Here is a 23,195-nt window from a genome sequence, read left to right on the forward strand (position 1 = left end):
TCATGTCACTGAATCACAGAATGTATAATCCTTACCTTCTTTCTATTGCAACTGCTATCAACATTGATTCAACAAGCCAAGAAGACCGAATCACAAGGAATCCACCTCATCTGTTCATTGAGGTAGGCTGACGACAATTTTTCTAGAGGGGATGACACAGGAATAAAAAGAAAAGAAAAAGGAAATGTACAAATAAGAGAAAGGGATGAATGAGGTTGCTACCCTCAAATACCAATGACCTAGTATTGACAAATGTACAAATAAGAGAAAGGGACGAATGAGGTTGCTACCCTCAAATACCAATGACCTAGTATTGACAACTGTGTTGCAGAGGGTAATATATTGATACACAGCAACACTGAAGCTAGCTTTGTGCAAACAGCTGATGAGTACCTTGTGTTTCATGCCTCAAAATGCAATAGAAAACTTGTCTTCAATCCAAAATTTTACCGAGTGAGAAACAAGTCATCCGACCATTTCCAGTAACAACACGTAACACACCTCATAGAGAAAGACCTTATCGATGCAAAAGCCCCTCCAAGCCTACAATATGTACTGCAGTTGTATCCCCAATACCATCTGAACCTTGCTTGACCTCGTCAGAGCAAGCCCCTTGCATACAGTGTACCAAATGTTTTATCAAGCCGGAACCTGAAAAGTAAACACATTGATCAAGCACCGAACACATCTATTTTTTGAGCATAATGTTCAATTTATTTGTTGAGCATAATGTTCAATCACTTACAATAGTTGTCCAAACTCGCTTTCCATTACTCCGTAGCAATCTCTTTGAAAAGCATCACAATGCTTGCCAATTGTAAAACATAAAACCACATATGGCCCATAAGTAAAGCTGCCTCCATACATGAAGAAAGGAAGAATCACAAAGAACTCGATGGGATAGCAAAAGCCTAAAACTCATTATAAGTACTTGATCTCTACATGTAGGCTCTTGCAAACTAGCTATGAGCTACAGATTTATTTCACTGATTATGAATCTTCATTTTTTAAACTATGTAAAACCAAGAAGGCCACAAATTTGATAAAATGCGTTGGCTTTGAAGCCAGTATGATTATAACCATCAGATATAATTCAGTTTCACATCATGAACAAAATTTATTAGAGCAGTACCCATTCTAGGTGTCTCTGATTTTGTCTTCAACTTTACAAGAGAATGCTCCAATTTCTCAATATACCTAGTGGCACCCTGGTTGTGTGTGCCACTAAAAGGAAGGCATAGGTAGCCTAGCCTTCAGCTTAATGACTCTAGCTGCCTGTCATGCAAGAATAGCAGAATCAACATGGCTAGACATGCTGACAGCTCTACAGATCACTGGGATGAGTACATGAAGAAGAGGACAAATGGAACCACAACTTTACATGAGGGTGCATCCATCCATAAGGTCGAACATTACAAAGAGTGCGACCCCAAAAGTCATGCTTGAGACACCATACATCCCTCCAATATAAAACCTCTTCTTTGTGTTGAAAACTCTGATTGAATTTCAAAAGCTATTCTGAGTCCGACTCTACACTGTCCATAGCCTTGAGACCTTGAGGTTTCTGCAAAGAAGAAACATATAACTAAAGCAAGAAGTAGTAAAATAGAGCAATTACTTCTCAAGACTTGTAAAGACATACCTTCTTTGTGCTTTTCTTCTCTCACATCGTAGCGACCACGGGAGATATCACTTAGCCAATTTCCTGGAGTGCAAAACTGCAAGGAGATATAATTACAGTTAAGACACACTTTCAACAGTGTTGATGAGATATTCTAACTGGCAAGATGCCTTACCAAGAGAGCCTTCTCCACCACTTTGAGCCGTTTCTTAGGCCGCTGTGGAAGTTTTGAGCCTTTAAAAAGAAGAAAATCCTCCTCCTTCTCTTTCCGGGAAACGCTAACGGATATCTGAGGCCATTCAGCCTTAGGCTTGTTGCAATCTAGACCATTGCCCTCACACATAACACCAGTCCCATTAGTGGTGTGGTACATAACAATGACATTCTCGACACAATTGCCAAGACCATTGTTTGTCGTAGCTAGATCTGATCCCTCGCTTCTCTGCTGTTGCCTGCCATTCCACACCTCTTCTAGAGAGAGGATGCCCTCTCCTTAGCATCCAGAACTGGCCTTGTATAGTCAAACCCACTGGTCTGAGCAGATCCATTTACTCGCTTATTGATCAAACCGTTTCTGCGCACAAGATCCACACCAAGTTCATCTCTCTCTCTCTCTCTCTCTCTCTCTCTCTCTCTCTCTCTCTCTCTCTCTCTCTCTCTCTCTCTCTCTCTCTCTCTCTCTCTCTCTCTCTCTCTCTCTCTCTCTCTCTCTCTCTCTCTCTCTCTCTCTCTCTCACACACACACACACACACACACACACAATCACTTTCTACCCCACTCTTCTTTGCCTCGCACGCATAGCACAAAAAAACACAACGCGAGAAGCTAGCAAGAAATCCTCTGAATAGGCCATTGCCTACAATGATGAGGCGGGGAGTAGTAAAGTTTGGTTGGGTCCAACTAGGGTTAGATATTCAAATAGAAATTCAACATTCAAATAGAAAACTCACCGCAAAAATTTGGAGGATTATGGTGTCAGAATCGATACACTCTCAAAATAGAAAATTGGGTCTGCCCTTTTTTCCATTAGTTAGTAAAAATGTACAAACATTACAAAATGTTTGCAATCATGGCACTATGTTCAAGGGCATAGAAACACAAAATCAAGCCGTAAAGAAAGACGATTGAATGAAATGCATGTGTGTATAGAATCTCTTACATATTGAAGCGCAAAAGACACTGTCTAGCCACCAAGATCTTGTATTAAAAGGGCCTGCAAACCATGAGCAAAAAGTCAGAAGTCAAAACTCAAAATAATCATGGCAATATACAAGCTACCAACATTTGAGGTTAAGGCATTGACCACAAAACAAGCAATGCCTTCAACACATGGCATACCTTCCGAGCAAATCATTTGATATCAATGAGCCACTTACTCTATTTAGTTGTCTGATAAATTGGACCAACTAATACAATTGGACACAATAAGATGCAAATTGATTGCAAGACATTGAAGTCATCAAAAATCAATGAAAATTGGGACTTCAGTCCTCAAATGGTCATTTTCACCAATTGTTGGAAAAGTTTGACCCAAATTCAAAAAAAAGTGCACCAATAGCTTAGGGAACATGTTTAACAGCTACCCCATAAGTTTTCTACAAAATTGTGTCAAAACATGGATTGTGATCCATGTCCCCCTGAAGCAGTTGGTTGAGAAATGGATGCAAATTGTGTGCAATGGTCACTAATTGGGAAATGTGTCGAATTTTTAGTGTTTGATCATTTCCAATGCTTCCATTGTCAAGTTTAGCAAATTATCCAATGCAGAACTCGTGGTCTTGGGCAAAGTTTTGGCATCAAAAGAAGTTTTAGAACTTGTTGTAATTCAAGAAATGCCAAAAGGTGCCTGAGAAACAAGTCAAATTTGTCAGAGGGCCTGAGGGTCCAAACAGCCTACAAATGGAATTGAATTCAACAGACAGAGCTGGATTGCAATTCTTCTTCAACTGCAAATTATGCCAAATAGATTGATCACAATCAGAGATCAAAATTCCCAACCAAAACCAAATATCTCAAAGTCGGACCAAAGTAGTCTATAACTTGGAAAACTGGGTAAACTAGGGAGAAACATGTCCAAAATGGAAAATAACTTCATTAGTGTGTTAGGATATGCTATAGGAACATGTTCCCCAATTTTCACCTCAAATGGATGTTGAATATGGATCGCGATCCATAACCCCCTGTAAGCTTCCCGGGCGAAAACCCTACTCTCAGACTCTTGGTGTCAAAGAAGACCTAATCATAGAATTCCAAATTGCTTGAACTTCAAAAGCCTTGTCAAAATGCCAAAAATCTTTCAAAATTTTCCAAAAAATGGCATGAATCTCAAACCAATAATCCAAATCCCATAAGAAGTGAACCATAGCTTCCCCAAAGCATACTTTACCAGATGGTATCACCAAAAGTTCAAATTTTGACCCAACGTGGATCACAATCCATGACCCCCTAAGTTAGAATTGACCTGCAACCACCTGACCTAGTGCCTGTAGTTGTCCTAGATGCATTGGTGAATTTTGATCAAGTTTGGACTTGTTTTGATCAAGTCATGATCATCTTTCATTTTATGGTCAAGTTTACGTTTTACCGGCTTTTCTTGACGACTTTTTGGCCAACTTTTGGATCTAGTTACTTGAAATTTTGATCACAAAATGCCTCACAAACAGCCAAGGAAGCAATGGAACCCCCCTACCAGGTGGTGGATATCTCCTCAAATGAGAAAGCCCACATATCAGAGGAGGAGCTAGCTAAGATACCGGCCAGTATCTTTATTGGGAGATTCAAAGCAGCGGATGGAAAAAAAGTAAAGACTACCATCCTTCCAGGGAGCTTTGGACATTGCATCAGCAACATGATGTCTTTGAAGGATCCAGGTGTCTACAGATGGACAATTCTTTTGGCTACAACCATGGGGGACTGACTTCCAGAGAGCACATGAGCTCTTTACCACATGGAAGTCATAACTTGCTGCTCAAGACCAAAGCCATAGAAAATGAAAAAGCATTCATTAAGCAGCAAGGGCACAAGTTCACTTACAAGGATTTGGTATACTCAGAGATAGTGTCAAACCTAGAGTAGGACCGGGCAGGCCAAGGGCTAGGATGGAGCCATGCGGTCAAAGGGGCCCTATTATTAGCAAGGCAGGGCCTTTATAGGGCATGGCTGAGTGGAGAGTTGCATGCTCCAGTCCCCAGTCTAACATTGGTATTAGAGCTCAGGGGAGGGGAGAGCTATGGAGGAAGGGGGAAAGACCTTGCATGCTTTTACATGAGCTCTCTCTCTCTCTCTCTCTCTCTCTCTCTCTCTCTCTCTCTCTCTCTCTCTCTCTCTCTCTCTCTCTCTCTCTCTCTCTCTCTCTCTCTCTCTCTCTCTCTCTCTCTCTCTCTCTCTCTCTCTCTCTCTCTCTCTCTCTCTCTCTCTCTGTGTGTGTTGTTCATGGAGGGTTTGAATGAGCAAGAGGTATGAGCAGGTCGGTCATGTGGAGGCCCGCTACCAAAAATCGGCTATGGATCCTCAAATATCCACACGGGAATGATCCCTTACACACACAAGGCGTGGGACCCAAACCTGCATGGATGAGGTCAAGTTCAGGATTGATGGGTTCATAGTGTTGTGGGCAGCAAACTTCATCTCCTGCCACAAGTGTCGGGCCAGACGTATTGAGAGCTAGGCGATGTTTTCTCTAGGCGCTGTCTTCTACAGGTGGCCGCTGTGGAGAAGGTATTTTTTGTTCATTCACATTTAGGGTGCCCTATTTTGGGCACACCCCCCCCCCCCCCCAATCTAAGAGACTTTTCCCCACACTGCAGTGGGGAAGCAATGAGATTGCATGTCGAGTTCTAAAGAAGCAAGGCAATGAGATTGAGTAGAACTTCGGGAAGTAAAGTGCGAACCCTCAGCAAAATCCAAACGTCATAGAGATCTGCAAATCAATGTGTGTTTTGGGCAGTTTTTGAAAGCCATAACCGGCTTAGTAACACACATGGACTTGGCAACACAAAGTGTTAGACCAGTTTCCAAGGAAAATTCGACAAATAGCATGCTATCAAGATGCTCCAAGGGAGATTTAATCCAAGGGATGTACTCGTGGTTTGACTTGAGTAAGGTTTCAAACAAAGCACAATGATCGAGACTGATCAACAGGTTTGAGATTTCATGCTTTTAAGGTTTCGTAGTTTTATGTATAATTTAACAATGTAGGAGCTCTTCAAGAGATTTGCACAAGTTAACTATTGATTCAAGAATTACTCTTGTCCAATCAAGGTAGCGCATCTCTTTTACACTGTAGGAGCTCTTTGAGAGATTTGCACAAGTTAATTATTGATTCAAGAACTACTCTTGTCCAATCAAGGTAGCGGTGGCAACGAATGTCGATGCATCGTAGATTGATTCTTTGTTGATTATTGACACGATATTTTTCATGCATGGCATGTGTATTGTCCTATGAAGCAAGGCTTCTTTCTCTCTCATTCAAAGTTCCCAAGAGGAGCAAGGGTCCATACACTTACTGGATCATAGATTTTGATTAACAAGTATCTCTTTGATTTATCCTCTTCCCACTATCAAGAGGAGGAGGGAAGGAGCTTCAGTTTGCTAGGGCATGGCTCCTAGACAGGTTGTCTGTCATTAATGCAATCAGAGAATGATAGAATCCACCCATTATCATCAGTCATGATCCAATGAGGCAGCTCGCTAGTGCATGGCTCCTAGGCAGGTTGTCTGTCATTAGTGCAATCAGAGAATGGTAGGATCCACCCATTGTCAGCAAGCGTGATCCGACGAGGTTTCTACAACATCATGGGAGCAAGACTACATCTACAAATCCTCAGGATAATAGTAATCAAGCCAAGCAGATACAAGGTACAAGGCTCCGTCTATAAATCCTCAGGATAATAGTAATCAAGACAAGTAGATACAAGGTACAAGGCTTGTTATTTCAGTTATGTGTCATGACAAAGTCCCTAGGTGATGGTCAAATCTGTTTTATAGACCATTTTCAACACGTTGTATCAGGCACAATTTTAGAGGCTAAAAATTGTTGAATACTCAGACAACTTGTTAAGGTTAAGCTTACAAGTGCTATTAAACAACATTAACGGACGGTTGTTTATGCATATAGCAAGGCTATGTGTTGTTAATGAAAAAGTTTCATTGTTTATACCTAGAAGTGACTTATGTTTCACCTTCTATTGTGGTTCAAACATTTTAGTAAGGCTTGCAAATGATTGCAGTAGAAAGTATTTAGCTTCTTTTCAGAACTATTTACAATCCCGTTTTATGTGTGCGTGGAGCATTGAAATGAGAGGTGGCCTCTTCAACCAGCTATTCCAGTGTTAGATTTCAAAGACTACTGATTATCTAGGTAGTTCAGTTAGTGAGGACTGGAATTAAGTACTGGACTGAAACAGAGAATTGAACTAGAATAATGTACTGAAATGGAAGACACAAACTAGAAGATTGAAAATGGTATTATAGATTTAGATCATTAGTACAAAGATAATCAGTACAATGTACAACAAGCTTAAGCTCAGATGAAATCTGAGGATTGATTACGGGAGTAAGTGATTACAGAGTTGAAAGCCAAAAGCTTATGAAGCTAAAAGTCTAAAAGCAAAAGCCCGTGCCAAAAGTCAAAAAAAGCCCTGGATATAGTATAGCGGTTCCTATTTATAGGCTTATAGAGTTACCACAGTAACTCCTATAATTACTGCTAGTGTAGCTGTTCCTATTGGTCGGCCTTCTAAGGAGCAGTTCTCGCCTACTGAGACTGTCCTCGCCTTCTACATCCTTCCCTCCTTTCTTGAATTTTGATATAAACCAAAATTTCCTTTTGATTGGGAAAAAAAATAAAATCCACCATTTGATTTGGATTTGTTGTTGAGAAAATCAGTCTGGTTTGCTGGGTTGGCCGATGTTCCTCATGGTAGTACACTTTCGGTATTGCCAGCTTTATGCCGTAATTCATGCTTGTTGAGTGCTTGACACCCATGTAGTTGTAATTTCAAGGGTACCCATCCAAAGAGATTCCAGTGCCTACTGGATAGCTGGGGAAATCCATCGTCTCATTTTGAGATGAAACTACCCAGTATCCTTCCACTGAACCCGCTTCCTCTTGCCCTTCTTCTTCTTTGGTGCCTCAAAAGTCCCAGTGCCAGCATTTTCCTTCTGAATAAGTCTGTAAATGGCCTCTTGCTCCAGTTGATCCCGCCTTTCTGTGGTTATCTCAAATTCATAAGGTGTGAGGGCATTGTAAGTTTTGGTGTCGGGATCATATAAACTGATATTGCCCTTAGTTAGACAGGTTCTGGCCAATTTATGACAATGCAAGGCTGTATGAATCCATCCTTGCGAGAGTGGTTGATTTGTCTTCAGTCTGGCTTCGAAGAGAATCTCTGCCATTTCTTTGTATTGTGGTCCCAGTCCTAGTTTGGCAGTGATATCCTTTTGAGGAATCTTGGAGGACTCCACGATCAGTTGAAGTAACTGATTTGTGATCTTCATTAATCCACGGAGATAGACCTTCCACTAACCCATACAGAGGTTGAACCTTTGCATTTCTCTCTGTAGATCCATGACAGCATCCTTTTTTAGGGCATCATTGACAAGTGATTGCCAGGTTTTCCATTCCCTAGTGACTCGCTCATACCGGTCACAAAGTTCATTAGTGATGCTGAAGTAAGTGAGCCGATCTACTGGTTCTTGATGTTGATGATACAAGGCTGGGAAGAATCTTGGTAGCTCCGCCTCCTTGGCAGGTAAAGCATACAATAGTACTAGAGAATCAGGTACAAACTCCAAAAAATTGAGAACAGTTTGGTTCTCCTGATGCATCATCTTCCTAGTAATTTGGACCAACTGAAAGATTTTTCGAAGAGTAGTTGCATGTTCTCCTACTGACATTTGGGTTCCGGGTCCTTTACTACCGGGAGGCTGATCTTCAATGATGGCCTGCACCCTCTGATCCAAGAAACCTCTAGCAATTTGCATGTGAAGCAAGAGTTCTTTAAATTGAATCCTGACCTCCTTCATACATCTATATGTAGGTCTGTTTCCTAGCAGCAAATCCAGTTCAATAGCTATGGAGTGGTGATCTGCAGTAGACTGTCTCTGCCAATGTGAATTGACTGTCATATCATCAAAAGTCAATGTCCACTCATGTACCCTTTTCAGTAGTTGAATATTGCTGAGATGAACAGGTAGGTGACACAGCTCTTGATCATGAAAAGCAACCGACTTCCAGTGTTGAACCATCTCCCTGGCTCCTACATACAACCTTTGGAAGCATTCCAAATCAAAGATAAGAGTGTCATCCTCAAAATACTGTCTAGTAATATGAGCTTGTTGATGTCTTAATCTCTTATTCAGTGTGATGAGCTGTAAAGAGTGTTGTTCATCAGCTTCAAAATATTCAGTCATAGCTTTGGCTTTTCCTTTGATGTCGGCAATGTGCCGTGGCTGGTGCACTGGAGGTTCTCCAGTGTTTCCCTTAGTGTGTTGATCACTGCCTTGCTGCTGCTGATCATCCAACTGCTGGTCTTGCTGGTCCTGATCAGTACCTGGATTGCCTTTATTGGGTCCACTACCCCCAATTATAGGTGATCCTCCAGCTCTAGAGCCTGAGGGTGGGGAAGGAGGAGAATCATCATCATCATCAGGCTTGTCATCCCCTTCCTCCTCATGTTCTTCTTCCTAATCAGACTCCTCTTCGGTATCACCTTGCTTATGGATATGATCCATAATGGCTTGATTTACCAAAGCTGTATTATATTCAATGATCTTATCTTGCAGATCACTTTGAATAGACTCAATGAGTGCCTTCAAATCATCCATATTCAGGGTTACTTTTCCTTGTGGCTTCAGGGTATCAGCAAGGTTACTATATATGTATCTCTCTACAAGGGAATCCTTTAACACAGTGTGGGTGGTTAGCAGTTCTTTGAAATCTGCACCCTTCATACATAATAGAGTTGAAATCTGTCAGCATCTCTCAAAGCAACTTCCTTCTCTTCATTCAGTCGCCGATTTTTGGTTTCTAGTTTCAACATCTTTGTCTGCAGCTCCTTAAGTGTTCGAGTGGACTGATTCTTAGCAATAGCATTCCTGAGAGACTGATCAGCAATTTTTTTTTGAAGTTCCTGAATTTGACGTTGGCTACTTCCCAATCCTTCTTTTAGCCTAGCCACTTCTTCACTAGAAACTGATACATCCATCATCTATCCTAAGGAATGGACGATAGGGTTCCATGATGCTTGGATGATCGCCGAGCAGCCATCAACTATTGTAGCTGAATCAGATTTAGCTCGCTCATAAACCATGATTGGAGCCGTATATGGTAATGTTGCAAAACCTGATTTTTGAAGTACTAATCTGCCTTTGAGAGGGTTATTCTGCAACTATTGCAACCAATCTTTCTTGACAATTGATAAAGCCAGCTTACTGAAAGGAGAGCTGGTGACCAAACTAGCAAGTGCTTTGCCCTTTCATTTGCCAGTATCAGCAGCCACTTGTTCAATGATTGTTATCTATTTAGTTGTTGCTTCTTGCTGGCTTTTTTCAGTGCTGACTACTGTTTGAGTCTGCTCTTTGGGCATTGCTAAAGTCTGGCCTTCAGAAGATTTTTCAGTGGGCAGGGGCTGAACCTAACTCTCAAGTTTCTTAAGTAGAGCAGTACTCTTTTCTACCAGAATCCTGGGTTCCTTTGAGCTACTGACCTCAGCTTGTGCGGCCTTCCTCTTCTGTCCAGTGATGGCCATTTGATTACTTGGGTCCTCTTAATCTGAAGATAACTCCACATTGTTAGTTAATGAAATAGGCTTAGGATTCCAAGCCAGCTTTACCTGGGGAAAGGCCTCTGGAGCAGTAGCCCAGTACAAAAACTGCCAGACATACCAAGCTTTGAATAGACTCTGTGACTTCAGCTTAGCAGTATGTTGTAAGACATTGTGAGATAAAATTTGGCATAGATTGATTTTGGCTTTATCATCCAACCTTTTTGCCAACAACATTGCAAACAGTTTCTCAAACCACATATGTCGGATTGTTTTTCAGACTGACAACTTCTACAATGAACCTATAGGCTGAGGGAACATCCAGTGCATCTACTGGAATCCTCTGCCCACCAGCCTTCCTTTTCTTTCCAGCTGCTTCATCTTTCTTAATAGCCAGACTAATCTGGTCTGCAGATGTTGTGATGGGCTTTTTCTCGTTGGGCAATCTGAAGGCATTAGCAATATCTTCAAGTGTCATTGTTATTTTAATTCCATTAACAGTGGCACTACCTTCATCAGCATCAAAAGAATCGAGGACCTGTTTAATAATGGATGCATCAAAATCAACCTTCGTAGCGTGTACTACCACATGTAGATCCCATAATTGCAGCAGCAATTCTGCGTGATCATTAAACACATATCTGTGTATCTTGCTATATGGAATGAGTGGTAGGGAGGCCTGAATAGAAGTAATGACTGATGCAGTCTCATCCACTGTGTCCTGCATATTTTCTAACATTTAATTGTGACCTATACACTACGATGACTGTGAATGTGTAGAGGAAGAAGACTTATTTGTGTATCCTAACCCGCAACGAGGTGTATCATGTAGTGTTAGATAGGGACAAGCAGAATCTATGACGAGGAGATTTCAGGTTGTAGTAGTGAAGAGTTCTTGGAGCTTCCTTCTTACCATAGTTCGGATTCATTATTTACCTCTGCAGACGTACTGGTGTAGCATGTGGCTTTAGAGGTATTCTTTGTTGGCAAACCTCTGGATCTACACCTTTCAAATCATTATGTTCCCATGCAAATACATCTTTGTATTTCTGGAACATAAGTCTGGCTTTTTCCTTCATTTTTAGGTTCAGATGCTTATTCACAGTGATTAATCAAAAAATTTCTTTAGAACCCAAATTCTACTCTTCAATCTCTTGATCATCTAGGAGCAGCCAATTCAGGCCACCTCCCTTCCTTTTGGCTTGTGACTCCGCAACATAATCCTTGAAAAGATCTGTTAGTTTTGGATTCTCATTGTAAACTCCAGTAACCGCTTCACTGTCACTGGTGTACTAAAATCTGAATATCCCTCTTTGAAGTCAGATGGTTCCTCTGGCCGGCTAGACAGCTGAACTGGTCTCTCTCTAGGATTCAGTTCAATGAACTGATCTAGAAACTGCTTTCTCTATTTCTCATCTTAAGCCTTGTCGAATAACACTACATTCAAGTTGATTTCAGCTAACAAAAAAATGTTCATGGCTGCAAGTATCCGTTCAATCTTCTTAACCCCATAATTTTGGCAAAGTTCCTCAGGTTGAAGTGCTTTCTTCCAGCTTCTGGTGTTATTTGTTTGGAGCTCGATTCTCCTACTGGTTCCCTGAATGGTTATGGTCTGATTCACATAATCATGAACAGCCTACGCCATCCGAAGCCATGGTCATCCCAACATACCATATGCTCCTTGGACATCGAGTACCAGAAAGCTGGTTTTGAATTTCTCTTTAGCCACTCTAGTTTGCATATTCTCGATCATACCAGTTTAGTGAACAACTCTTGATCAGTCATTCTAACCTTAAAGTGTGCTGGCTTTAAATCAGTGATACCAAGCCTTTGTTGAAGATGTGCCCCCATAATATTCACACGTGCCCCTCCATCCATTATAACATCAGATAGCAGCTCCCATTGTTTCCTGACCTTGTAATCCACCTGGATTACTGGCACCTCATCATCTCTGACAACCGACAATTCAACCGCTCTTGTATCAGCTTCAGCTTTTCTCCGATGTTTGATAACTTTGCTGCTTCAGGCAAAGTCTTCCTGATATCATCTAATTCGATCGTCAATTTTTGAATTCTTTCACAGATTTTGACATAGATCTCTTCTCTCTCCTTGTCAAAATTATCATCAAAACTCAAGGAATCGGGATTATCTTCACATTTCCAATCCTCTATTCTAGTGTCTGTAATGAGCCTTGACTAAAACTGAGAAAGACATCGTGCTTTCCCCCGTTCATTGTTTTCTATTGCATCAAATCTAATTTGACCTGCCCTAGATCATTCCCCAATCCTTGCACTGCAGTAAGCATGGTCTCAAAGATTCCAGATCCTGATTGATCTAGCTGTCTTTTCTCAGAAGACGGGGATGGTATCTTCTGAATAACACAAGCATCAAAACTCTCTTGCTGTTCTGGTAGCTTTTTAGCTAGATCCTCTGTGATCTTAGCTGCTAGTTCTCGCTGCTCTTGCCATTCATCAACTACCTTCTCCTTGCCCTTAACCTTCCAGACTTCTCTCTATTGAGTCCATTTACTGGTTTCAGGAATGACTAGTTTCACATGCTCATCTGGAAGTTATTCAATAATCACCCCTTACCTGCAAGTGACTGCCCGTGCTAGAACTGATTCTGGTGCTTTTGCCTCAGTAGCCTCAGTGATGGGTGCATCTGGACATTGAGCTGCAAAAGTGTCCATATTTTCCACAACTATAGCAGTTAAGACTTCGCTTTTGGAAATTGCCACGACCTCGGCCTCGGCCAGTACCCCCTTGGTATCTGTCGTGCCCAGTACCAGTCCCATTGGTACCTGAATTTTCCTCTTTAGGTCCACAGGTCGTCTCTACCTTAGCTGATTTAGCATTTGCTAATGCAATTAAAGATAGAACCTTACCTTTCTTGAAATGATGGATTCGAATGCCACAGTTATTCCACTGATAGCCATACGCTTTGTAGTACGTGCACTGTGGGCATTCGTTAGAAACATGGAGCACCAGGTTTCCATCTTCCTGACTTGTGGTCTGGTCTGGCTGATTTCAGTAATCTGCCTGGCCATTTCGTCGATTTTCCGAGACCAAGACCCTTTCTTAGCCTTGTCCTTGCTCTTTTCGTATGAACCACTATCAGAACTGTTGGAAGTCTCATTGGAGTTGGAATTATTTGTAGAAGATCTACTACTGCTAGACCTCTGCTTCTTATGGCTTCGCTCCTTCTTGGCTTGCTGCTCAAGCTTCATAGCTCTCTGCACCAAGTCATTAAACTTCTTTGTGGGTGCAGGTACCTCTTGCTCTCTCAGATTCTTGCTGCAAAATCCATTCAGAAACCATGCATGCAATCTTTTTTCTGAAGGTGGTTCTTGCAGCTTCCTGGTCAACTCTTTGATATTTTCCACATAGCTTCTTACAGACAATTTTCCTTGCTTGATCTTGTCCAGCTCAGGGAGAATGTATTCATTGCCTCTATTGTCTGGGTATTCAAGCCTGAAAGCCTTGATCAATTTATTATAAGACGTGAGCTAGCATGCTGGATAGTGGTAATACCATTTTCGTGTGGCATACTTCAGTGTTTGAGGAAAATACTCTCCCCAGTCATCTTCATCAATATACTTTAATTCAGCATATTGCTCAAAGGCTTGAATGTGGACATCAAGATCGTCTTTTTTTTTCACCTTTGAAAACTGGAAAAGAGATCTTTAAAGAAATAGTGTAGGCATGCCTGTCTGTATCATCTCTGGTTCCTCTAGTCTTGGTAGCCTGACTGCGTCTGGATGACTTCCTGTAATGATCAGTGTTGGCATCCCTGTGACCTTCATTTTTATTTTCACTCTCAGTTTCTATCTTGGCCTTCCTGTTTGTACTATGATGACTGCCTTTGCTACCCTTGGCCTCAGCTGTCTTGTGTGTGGACCTATAACCTTGAGTCCTGGTTCTACGTTCCTCACGCTCAACCCTCCTCCTCATTGAGTGACTGGAATGTTGAGAGTCTCAGGCCTCTTCAGCATTACTCTGCTCCTCCTGAGCCTCAGTCTCACTCTTGGGGTCCCTCTCAGTATCAGACTCTCTTGCTGACACTTCTAGAATAGAGTCGACTCGTGTGGCATAAGTGCAAAACCGGGTTGATGATTTTCCACCACGACTGACTCTTGGAGGCATGTTTGTAGCTAAGAATTCTAACTGGGAGACAGATCTTGTTGGTCTAAGAGCAATCAGCTCTAGCCACCATGATCACTAAAATGGAACGAGAGGTGGCCTCTTCAGCCAGCTATTCCAGTGTTAGAGTTGAGAGCTACTGATTATCTAGGCAGTTCAGTTAGTGAGGACTGGAATTAAGTAATGAATTGAAACAGAGAACTGAACTGGAATAATGTACTGAAATGGAAGACACAAACTGGAAGACTGGGAATGGTATTATAGATTCAGATCAGTAGTACAAAGATAATCAGTACAATGTACAACAAGCTTAAGCTCAGATGAAGTCTGAGGATTGATTACAGGAGTAAGTGATTACAGAGTTGAAAGCCAAAAGCTTATGAAGCTAGAAGTTTAGAAGCAAAAGCCCGTAAACCAAAAGTCAAAAAAAGCATGGGATACAGTGTAGCGGCTCCTATTTATAGGCTTATAGAGTTATTGTGGTAACTACTATAATTACTATTAGTGTAGTTGTTCCCGTTGGTCAGCCTTCTCAGAAGCAGTTCCCGCCTGCTGGGACTGTCCTCGCCTTCTACAAGCATCACAATCGCCATAAGCATTTGCAAGTATAATCATGGATATACAGGTTCGGATCTGTTTTTGCTAAATGCATGCACACTAGGTGTTATGGACCCTAGTGTTTAGCAAAGGTTGATTTGGAGTAGCATGCATATTCATCACATTAGTTGCTTATGAAACATTTTGCACTCTATGGTGTAGTATCTCTATGAGATTACTTTGGATCTACCAATCACCAATAGAGGTCATGGCCCGGTTTGGGTTGCAGATCTTTTAAGTTAACCAAGATGGTTATTCATAACATTGTTAATTTCTCAGCAATGTTGTAAGGAACTATGATCCCTTTTTACCAGTCATCTGGGAAGACTGTTTGTAAACGGTTGGAAAAACATACCTTAATATTGTCAGTATCCAAAGAGGATAGACAGATTATAAAGTGTAATATTGTGCTAAAGGATATGTGAAGTGCATACGTTAGCACCAAGCAATTCAGTTAGAAAGCATGTATTTCTCTAGTTGGAGTTTGCTTACCATTAGATAATCATGTTTGCGACTAGGTTTAGTCTCTTCATTCATAAGTTAGGTCCTCAACCTTGAACACTAGTTACGATGGGGTTGTTTACTGATACGAGAAGATAACAAGTCAAGGACTTAGGCTTGGTTGATGAGTTACATTAGCATGTTACTTTCATGGAAAGTGAAAAGTGGTACTCTTTGGAGTACAACTTTGTTGTGATAACTTGGTTAGCATGCTCATGTGTTCTAAATGGAGTCTACACACTATGTTGGATATAGGCCGGCTATACAATACGGTTGCAAAGGGACAACAATGTGAACAATCAAGATGTTAGTGTTGGTTTCATTGAACCTCCTTCTAAACTGTATTCCGATGAAACAACCAATTGGATCCATGAAGGATGCCACTATGGAAAACATTAGTGCTCTTATGAAGAAATAACCACTTTTGTTTTCGAGGATAAAAACGCTTCTCCAAGGGGGGAGTAATCTCAGGCCTAGGGTAGGACCGGGCAGGCCAAGGGCCAAGACGGAGACATGCAGTCAAGAGGGCCCTATTATTAGTAAGGCAAGGCCTTTATAGGGCATGGCTGGGTGGAGAGTTGCATGCTCCAGTTCCCAGTCTTACAGACGGAGTTGCCATTGCGACTCATATCCCAACATCTTAAGGTCCAAAAACCGCCAAGGTACACAAAGCCAAACCTGCACATTGCATTAGTAATGGCCATGGGTCTTTCAAAGCAAAGAATGATTCCTTGTGACTTGGAAACTTACATACTTGAAAATCTAGTTGACACCAACCTCAAAAGCAGTGAAAAGAACAGAACTTACATGAACGGAGGTCCAATGCTAACTAGAATTGCCTACCAACCACTTGGGATGATAGACCAATTGCCACAAGCTGAGTCTCAGCTCGAGTCTCAGCTCAACCTCCTACATAAGTAAAAGCATGCAGTCAAACCATTGGTGGGGCCCTCAGTGGCTCAAGGGGCAAAGAAACTAAGAGGACAAACCTCTCAAAGAAAAACATCTGATAGTGAAGAAGCACAATCGAATAATAACCTTAGCGGGGAAATCAAACCAAAAAGCAGAGACACGCCTTCAAAATTTCAGACCTCAGATGATGAAGGAGATGACAAAGAGGAGAAAGAGTTTACTCTTCGTCGAGTGCAGGTTAAACGCAACTCCGTAGAACAAATAGTTCACAAATCCCTATTTCTCAGACCTAAAGATCCATGGAAGAATCTCAATAAGAGAAGAACAACGAGATAAAGTAGCTTAGGAGAAGAAAAATCTAGGAGAAAATGCAGATGATGAGGGAGATGATGATCAATATAGACCATTGGAGCAACGAAAGGTAGAAAGACTTGAAAAGATAAAATAGTACAAGAGGAGGATATCCATGGCTAATGAGGAGCTTATGGGCACCATGCAGCAACGCATCCACAATGAGCTTAAGCAAAAAGCTACACAAAGAGCACAAGAGGAGTCCAGGAAGCAAAAAATTGATGATTTCAAATCATTGAACGACTCCTCTCAATCTCAAAACAAGGACATGGGTGAAGAAGAACAACCAAGGGAGGAGACTGGTGTCGAACCTCTAGAAATTCACACGGAAATTGTGCCACCCCTCTCCACCAAGCCAACCACCCCTCCTGCTTCTCAACAATCCACTTACAAGGCAGGAAAGCAAAACACATAGCTAAAGCAATTGCCGCGGGTGCAACCCCTTACAAAAGATAAAGAAAAGGAAAACAAGGCGGAAGAACCGGAGAAAAAGGAGCAGAATTATCCTCCAAATTAAAAGCAATAACAAGAAAAGTCTAGGGAAGCGCCAAAGGTCGAAGATCTAGAACCTGGCACCTCCAATAGACCAAACACATCATAAATAAGACCAATGTCTCCTCGCACGAGGGCAATTATTGAGGGTGGAGAACATCTCATCCAATCTTTTGACATTGATGAACACTTAGAGCATGTCAAGCTACAATTCCAATGTCAAAAGGCTATTAATAACCTCTGACAATTGGATTTGGAAGTACCCAAGTTGGCAAAGCAAGCTCCCTCTCTCATGAGAGCTCAAGAGGTGACCATCACGCCCAAGCACTTGGCTATGGATGAAAATCCAAGCAAGTAAAACTTTTTTCTTCATCATCTTCTACTACTCTATTATGCTAAGCTATGCTAAGAGCTTGCCTATGGAGTAAGCGCTTGAAAAATACTTCTTTCACCCTCATCTTCCTCTTACCTCACAATGCTTTCTCCATGCTAGGGTGTTTAGGGCTTGGGAAGAAGGGTTACACCATGGAATCTTGAAGAACACCATCTTCTTGATTTGAGGAAAGCTCTACAAGAGCACAAGTTGTGTTGTAATCAAAGCTCTCTTCGAGAGAGAATTATAATACAAAGACACTTTGGAGGGGGACACCGACTCCAAGAAAATCCGATCCTCATTACATTGCCAATCTTAATTGTGGTATTCTCTTTAAACTATGTGCATGATTTTTAAGTTCTAATGTGTAAATGTGTAAAGAAATCAACTCAACACAATCTTTAGTCTCCTCAATAGAATTATTTTAAGAAAAACTCTCTCCTTTCTTAAGCTAAAATTCTGATGAATCTAAAGTAAGTACTAGATTCTATGACATTTCAAACATAAAAAACCCCTCTTGCTAAACTAACATGATTATACAGTGGACCCCTTGGGTGCTCTCTTGGTTGTGTATGTGTGCGTGCTTGCAAGAGCTCCAACTTTCTCCTTCTCTATCTCTTTACAACACACATACAGTTTCTCTCCATTTCATGTTGCAAACTTTTGATAGACAATAATATTAGTACTCATATTATTATATACATTTCCTTGTAGATATGATAAAGGGTGATCTCACAACAAGCTATACTTGCAATACTTGCATCATATAATAACTCTCCTTTCAAAATCAAGGACTACTAAAAATGCATTAAACACCCACCAAAAGAAATCATTTCACTCGCTCTTGCATAGGAGCTTTGCAACTTGATACAAGTGAAGGTAGACTATAGCCACTAGCTCCTAGTTGAGCTAAGAAGGTAAAACCACAAGCTGGTTTGCAATCCTTTCAATTCAAGGTGACAGACCGATGAGTCACAACCAAGGTTGCATGCATATGTTCTGGGCTTACCACACTTACCCATCGGTGGAACACTCCAAAATTTACCAATGAGTGAGAGAGTAGTGACTAATGACTCTTGCGTTTCAAGAAAAAGTGAAGTATTCTATTTGTGGAGTGTGAAACGGTACCATGGACAAGTGCACCCACTATGCAAACTCTTTGTGGAGAAGTGCACCCACTAGTCTATCCTTGAAGGGCTTGATTAAGGAGTACCTTTCCTTGTGTAGGACTTGATTTTTAGCACCCTTTCTTGAGGAAGGACTTTGTGTCTGACTTTCCCTCATTGGGAAGAGCTACATACATGCTGACTATTGTGTGTAGGTGAAATATAAAAGGAAGGGTTGTGATTTTCACCCTTGAATCATTGTCTACTACATGCAAGATTTTAAGACTTGCTTCAACAACAAGGAGCGATAAAAGTGCAATGACACAAGCAAATAGTCTATAGATGTCCTTCATTGAAACGACAACCAAAGCTGTGCAAGCATGCTATCAAAAGACCTAACCACATGCAACAATAGCCCCCTCATGGTTAAGTATATCAAAATGGTGTGTCCAAATTAGGATGAGAATGTGGGAAGAAGTGTGTGAAGCTAGAGCACGGGATATGTCAACCGAAACAAGTCAAAAGTAACTTTGCCAACGCCCCCCCCCCCCCCCTCGTCACTATATGGCACGACCCTATGGCTCAGAGGGGATCTAGGACCCAAATTTGGGGGAGCGAGGTGGCTTTAATCTCAGTCGTCGGATCATGCAGTGAACTGGGGGTGAACTAGGGGTGGGTGAATTGGGGGTAAACTAAGGGTGAACTAGGGGCGGGTAAACTAGGATGTGATCATGTGTCATGCCAACATGGACAGCGTCACGCGCTAGCGTGGTGCTAGGGCATTCGTGTGGCAACCGAGAGGTCCTGGGTTCGTCGACCGACACCCCGCGAGGCAAGTGAACTAGGGGTGAACTCGGGGCACCATTTTTGCCCCAAGTTCACCCCCTAGATCACCCCTAATTCATCGAGTCGACGGACGACTGAGATTGCATTGCGATTTCTGCATTGCGATTCCCACCATAGATCCTCTCTGGTTGGACCTGTGCCATATAGTGATGAGGCTCCCCCCCCCCCCCCCCCCCCCCCCCCCCCCCAAAAAATAAAAAATAAAAATAAAAAATCCAAACGCCGCCAAAAAAACAAAAGAGAACACACACTCACACACAAGCAAAATAAGGTAAAGATTTACGGTGGCCTACAGCACACAGAGAGAGAGAGAGAGAGAGAGAGAGAGAGAGAGAGAGAGAGAGAGAGAGAGAGAGAGAGCTACCTCGACTCCAACGAAGTGAGAGAGTAGGGGGGGCACTCCCATGTGCACACATTAAAATCCAAAAACGTTCAAATGCCACATGGAGAACATCCAACAATTCAATTCAGTGGTAAATGAATTGCACCAAAAATCTTCGCTTTTCCTTATGCCCTTATGTATGAGTGTTATATTAATTGACCTCATGAAAACATAAAGCATGTAAAATATTAGTAAGAGTTTATGAATTGATCTAATTCTTGTATAAATATATCAATAAAACAAATTACACAATAATATGATGCATGCTATTAAATGAAATAAATACATGATATTTTTAGGATAGAAATGAATATTGAAAATGTTTAAACTTAATCTCTAATAATAATACATGCACTAAAGTAACAAGGTGACATTTACGTATCAAAACAAAAAGTTGAAAAAAAAAATCTTAGCTGTGAAAATTTTTAAAAGTTAATCCCTAATAAGGTGACATTTGCATATCAAAACCAAAAGTCGAAAAAAAATTCTTAGTGGTGAAAAAATTCTTTCATGTAAGGACAATTTATAAATTTTTAGCTAGAAATTGTCTGTAAATGAAAAAAAAAATTACAAGGAAAAAAGAATGTTTTAAATCAAAAAGTTGACAAGAAAATAATTAGATCCTTAAATGAAGAGACCATAACCATTTATAAACTAAAGAAAGTTTTTTTTAAAAATCAAGTGAGCATTAAATAAAGGGACCAATTTACAATGATGAAAAGAGACACTTACATTATAAAAAAAAAATAAAACCTTTATAAAACTTATAAACTAAACAAAGATTTAAAAAAATAAAAAAAATCAAATAAACATCAAATAAAGGGACCAAATTATAACGATAAAAAGATCCATTTACATTATTAAAAAAAAAATTTAAACAAAGAAATCAATTGAACATTAAAAAAAAGGATCAAGTTGAAATGATGAAAAGACCACCTGACATGTGTCACCTGACATGTGTCATCAACCCATGATTCTTAATCGACTGTTTAAAAAGTGCATCAATTATCCACCCACTCTCCTATGGCCTTTTGAAGGCCAAAATTACAAAGAAAGGGAATACGTTTAAACTGTTACCAACGTTAGGATCTGATGAAGACGATGCTATAGAGCTAAAATGTGTGAAGAAAGGAAGGCATAGCTGAAAGGCCACACATACGCACACACAAAGTGAGGAGAACGCAAAGTATAGCTTAAGCTTTAGCCACACTAGTTTTTATAATGTATGAGCGAAACCATACATAGCACACGCTCGTCCACCCGCGCGCGCGCGCGCGAGAGAGAGAGAGAGAGAGAGAGAGAGAGAGAGAGAATGCTTACCCATGTGAATGACAGTCTGAGCAGCACCGTCGAGCCCATCTTTGGCTCCAGATACATGCAGTCATCTCTACCCAGGTTTGTCTTCATGGCTTACGTTTCTTACTTTTCTGCAAAAGTTTTAGCTTCAGAAGAGCTTACTAATCACTAGAAAAGCAAAAAAAGCAGCATGTTTAGCTGCACGTAGGGAATGAGAAGCTTTTATTAGATCAAACAGTCTCTTGCTGTTTTGTCTCTGCTCTGTTATTGGTACCATGTGTGTATTTGAACTGAAGAAAGGTGTTATGAACACAAAATCGAAGTCATGGACTTTGGGTTGGTACGTTTCAACTAAAACTAAGCTGAGAGTAGAAGGGAGGAGCATCTATTGTTACTAGCTCTACAACCATAAGGCTATGGGGATGTTGTCAGTAGTTAATGTCGTGTATGATGGAGCTGATGGTTATATTGTCTTGTGGATGATCGCCATGAGCCCAAATCTTGCTCTTTCTGTGAAATGTCAACTTGGACTTTTCTTAGATTCATGCAGGTATACCATGCATGCCGGAAGAGGATTGCTTTGCTAGATGATCTCTGCTCTCACGAAGATGTTCTTGGTATCAGCGCCCAATGCATGCACAGAATTCTTGATTTCTGACAATGATTTTATGCGTAAAAATGATCTACACCTGCTGACAATGTTGTGTTACCGTGGAAGTGAATTCACTGATTGGATGGGTAGTCTTTGTTAAATGGTAGCAGATGGTTGCACATGGTATGTAAGAAAGGGGTGTGGCAGCTGCGATAGGGGTTGACACCCATCTGCCCTTCTTAATGATTTCTTCTGTGTACGAAGGTCAAAATTTTCATGGACTGTCATTATAAACTGCCCTTCTATGGAATGGGGAGTAAAATTGGGTACTGTTGATGGAAGGGGAGTACATTAAGAGTCCCATTTAATTTAGAAAACATGGACGTGCTATAGCATTGAAAATGGGAAATTAGTACTTAAAACAAAGTTGATTTGAACCTTCATCTATATCCAGGATTCTAGTGGAGAATGTTGTGACCTATACCAAACACATTGCCTTCTTGCATTCTTAATCAAATGTGTTGCCAAGTTACAAAATTTGGTTTGTAATTTGGTGATCTTTCACTATCAGAGGGGAAAAATGAAAATCTTTTGAAAGAAAGGGGAGCCCTTCAAACCACCACAAGTTATGTCATATGGTACATCAAATTAGGTGTGCTTTGATTGTCCTTGAATAATTTTGTCGGAAACCATTGCCTATGCCACTCGAGGCATCACAACCAATCTATGCCACTTGCACTTCTTTGTTCCTGTTTTTGAATTTTTCTCTGTTTCGTTTTGTTACTATCTCTGGTTTGCATCTGACATTGTGATTTTCTCTAAATCAGGTTTACCTTGCCTGAGAGAGAGATGCCCAAAGACACAGCTTATCAAATTGTGCATGATGAGCTGCTGTTTGATGGAAATCCAAGGTTAAATTTGGCATCTTTTGTGACTACCTGGATGGAACCTGAGTGCGAGAAGCTCATTATGGAGTCTTTGAACAAAAATTACATCGATTTTGATGAATATCCAGCCACCGTTGACCTGCAGGTTTGAAGAGAATACTTGTTATCTTTGCACATCATGTGGCTAGCATAAAATTAGCTAAATTCTAATGAACGTAGTTTTTCTTGTTTCTTTCACCTCTTGTTTTTCTTCATTTCATTCACGAGTTTTTTATTCTAGAAAACGGAATACTCTTTTGATTAGCTTACGATGGAACGTGATCCTTTTGTTTTT

The 23,195-nt window shown here is 40.9% G+C and overlaps 2 protein-coding genes across 2 annotated transcripts in view; one reads left to right on the plus strand and one right to left on the minus strand.

Moving 5' to 3' along the window:
* Positions 1–585: 585 nt before the first annotated feature.
* LOC147420078 (uncharacterized) lies at positions 586–1,458 on the minus strand. Its single transcript, XM_086503894.1, has 4 exons — positions 1,382–1,458; positions 1,133–1,157; positions 746–807; positions 586–651 (listed from the first exon to the last, which is right to left on the minus strand). Exons 1-4 carry the CDS (start codon positions 1,456–1,458, stop codon positions 600–602), a joined length of 216 nt encoding a protein of 71 aa, XP_086360020.1. The 3' UTR covers positions 586–599.
* Positions 1,459–21,326: 19,868 nt separating this feature from the next.
* LOC147420079 (glutamate decarboxylase 1-like) overlaps positions 21,327–23,195 on the plus strand; it is a 6,476-nt gene continuing 4,607 nt past the window's right edge. Inside the window, exons 1-2 of the mRNA XM_086503889.1 lie at positions 21,327–21,481; positions 22,802–23,006. Of these exons, the coding sequence (XP_086360015.1) occupies positions 21,399–21,481; positions 22,802–23,006 (288 nt within the window). The 5' untranslated portion in view covers positions 21,327–21,398. The remainder of the gene's footprint in view (positions 21,482–22,801; positions 23,007–23,195) is intronic.

Source organism: Adiantum capillus-veneris, chromosome 28, assembly GCF_014529385.1.
Source record: "Adiantum capillus-veneris isolate H3 chromosome 28, ASM1452938v2, whole genome shotgun sequence".
Classification (NCBI taxonomy): domain Eukaryota; kingdom Viridiplantae; phylum Streptophyta; class Polypodiopsida; order Polypodiales; family Pteridaceae; genus Adiantum; species Adiantum capillus-veneris.

Excerpts from the sequence above, each read along its gene's own strand:
- LOC147420078 (XM_086503894.1), bottom strand. The coding sequence starts at position 1,458 with ATGTATGGTGTCTCAAGCATGACTTTTGGGGTCGCACTCTTTGTAATG. Across the intron at positions 1,158-1,381 it reads ATGGATGGATGCACCCTCAT|ACAAAATCAGAGACACCTAG; the intron begins GTAAAGTTGTGG and ends GTAAAGTTGAAG. Across the intron at positions 808-1,132 it reads ATCAGAGACACCTAGAATGG|CATTGTGATGCTTTTCAAAG; the intron begins GTACTGCTCTAA and ends ACAATTGGCAAG.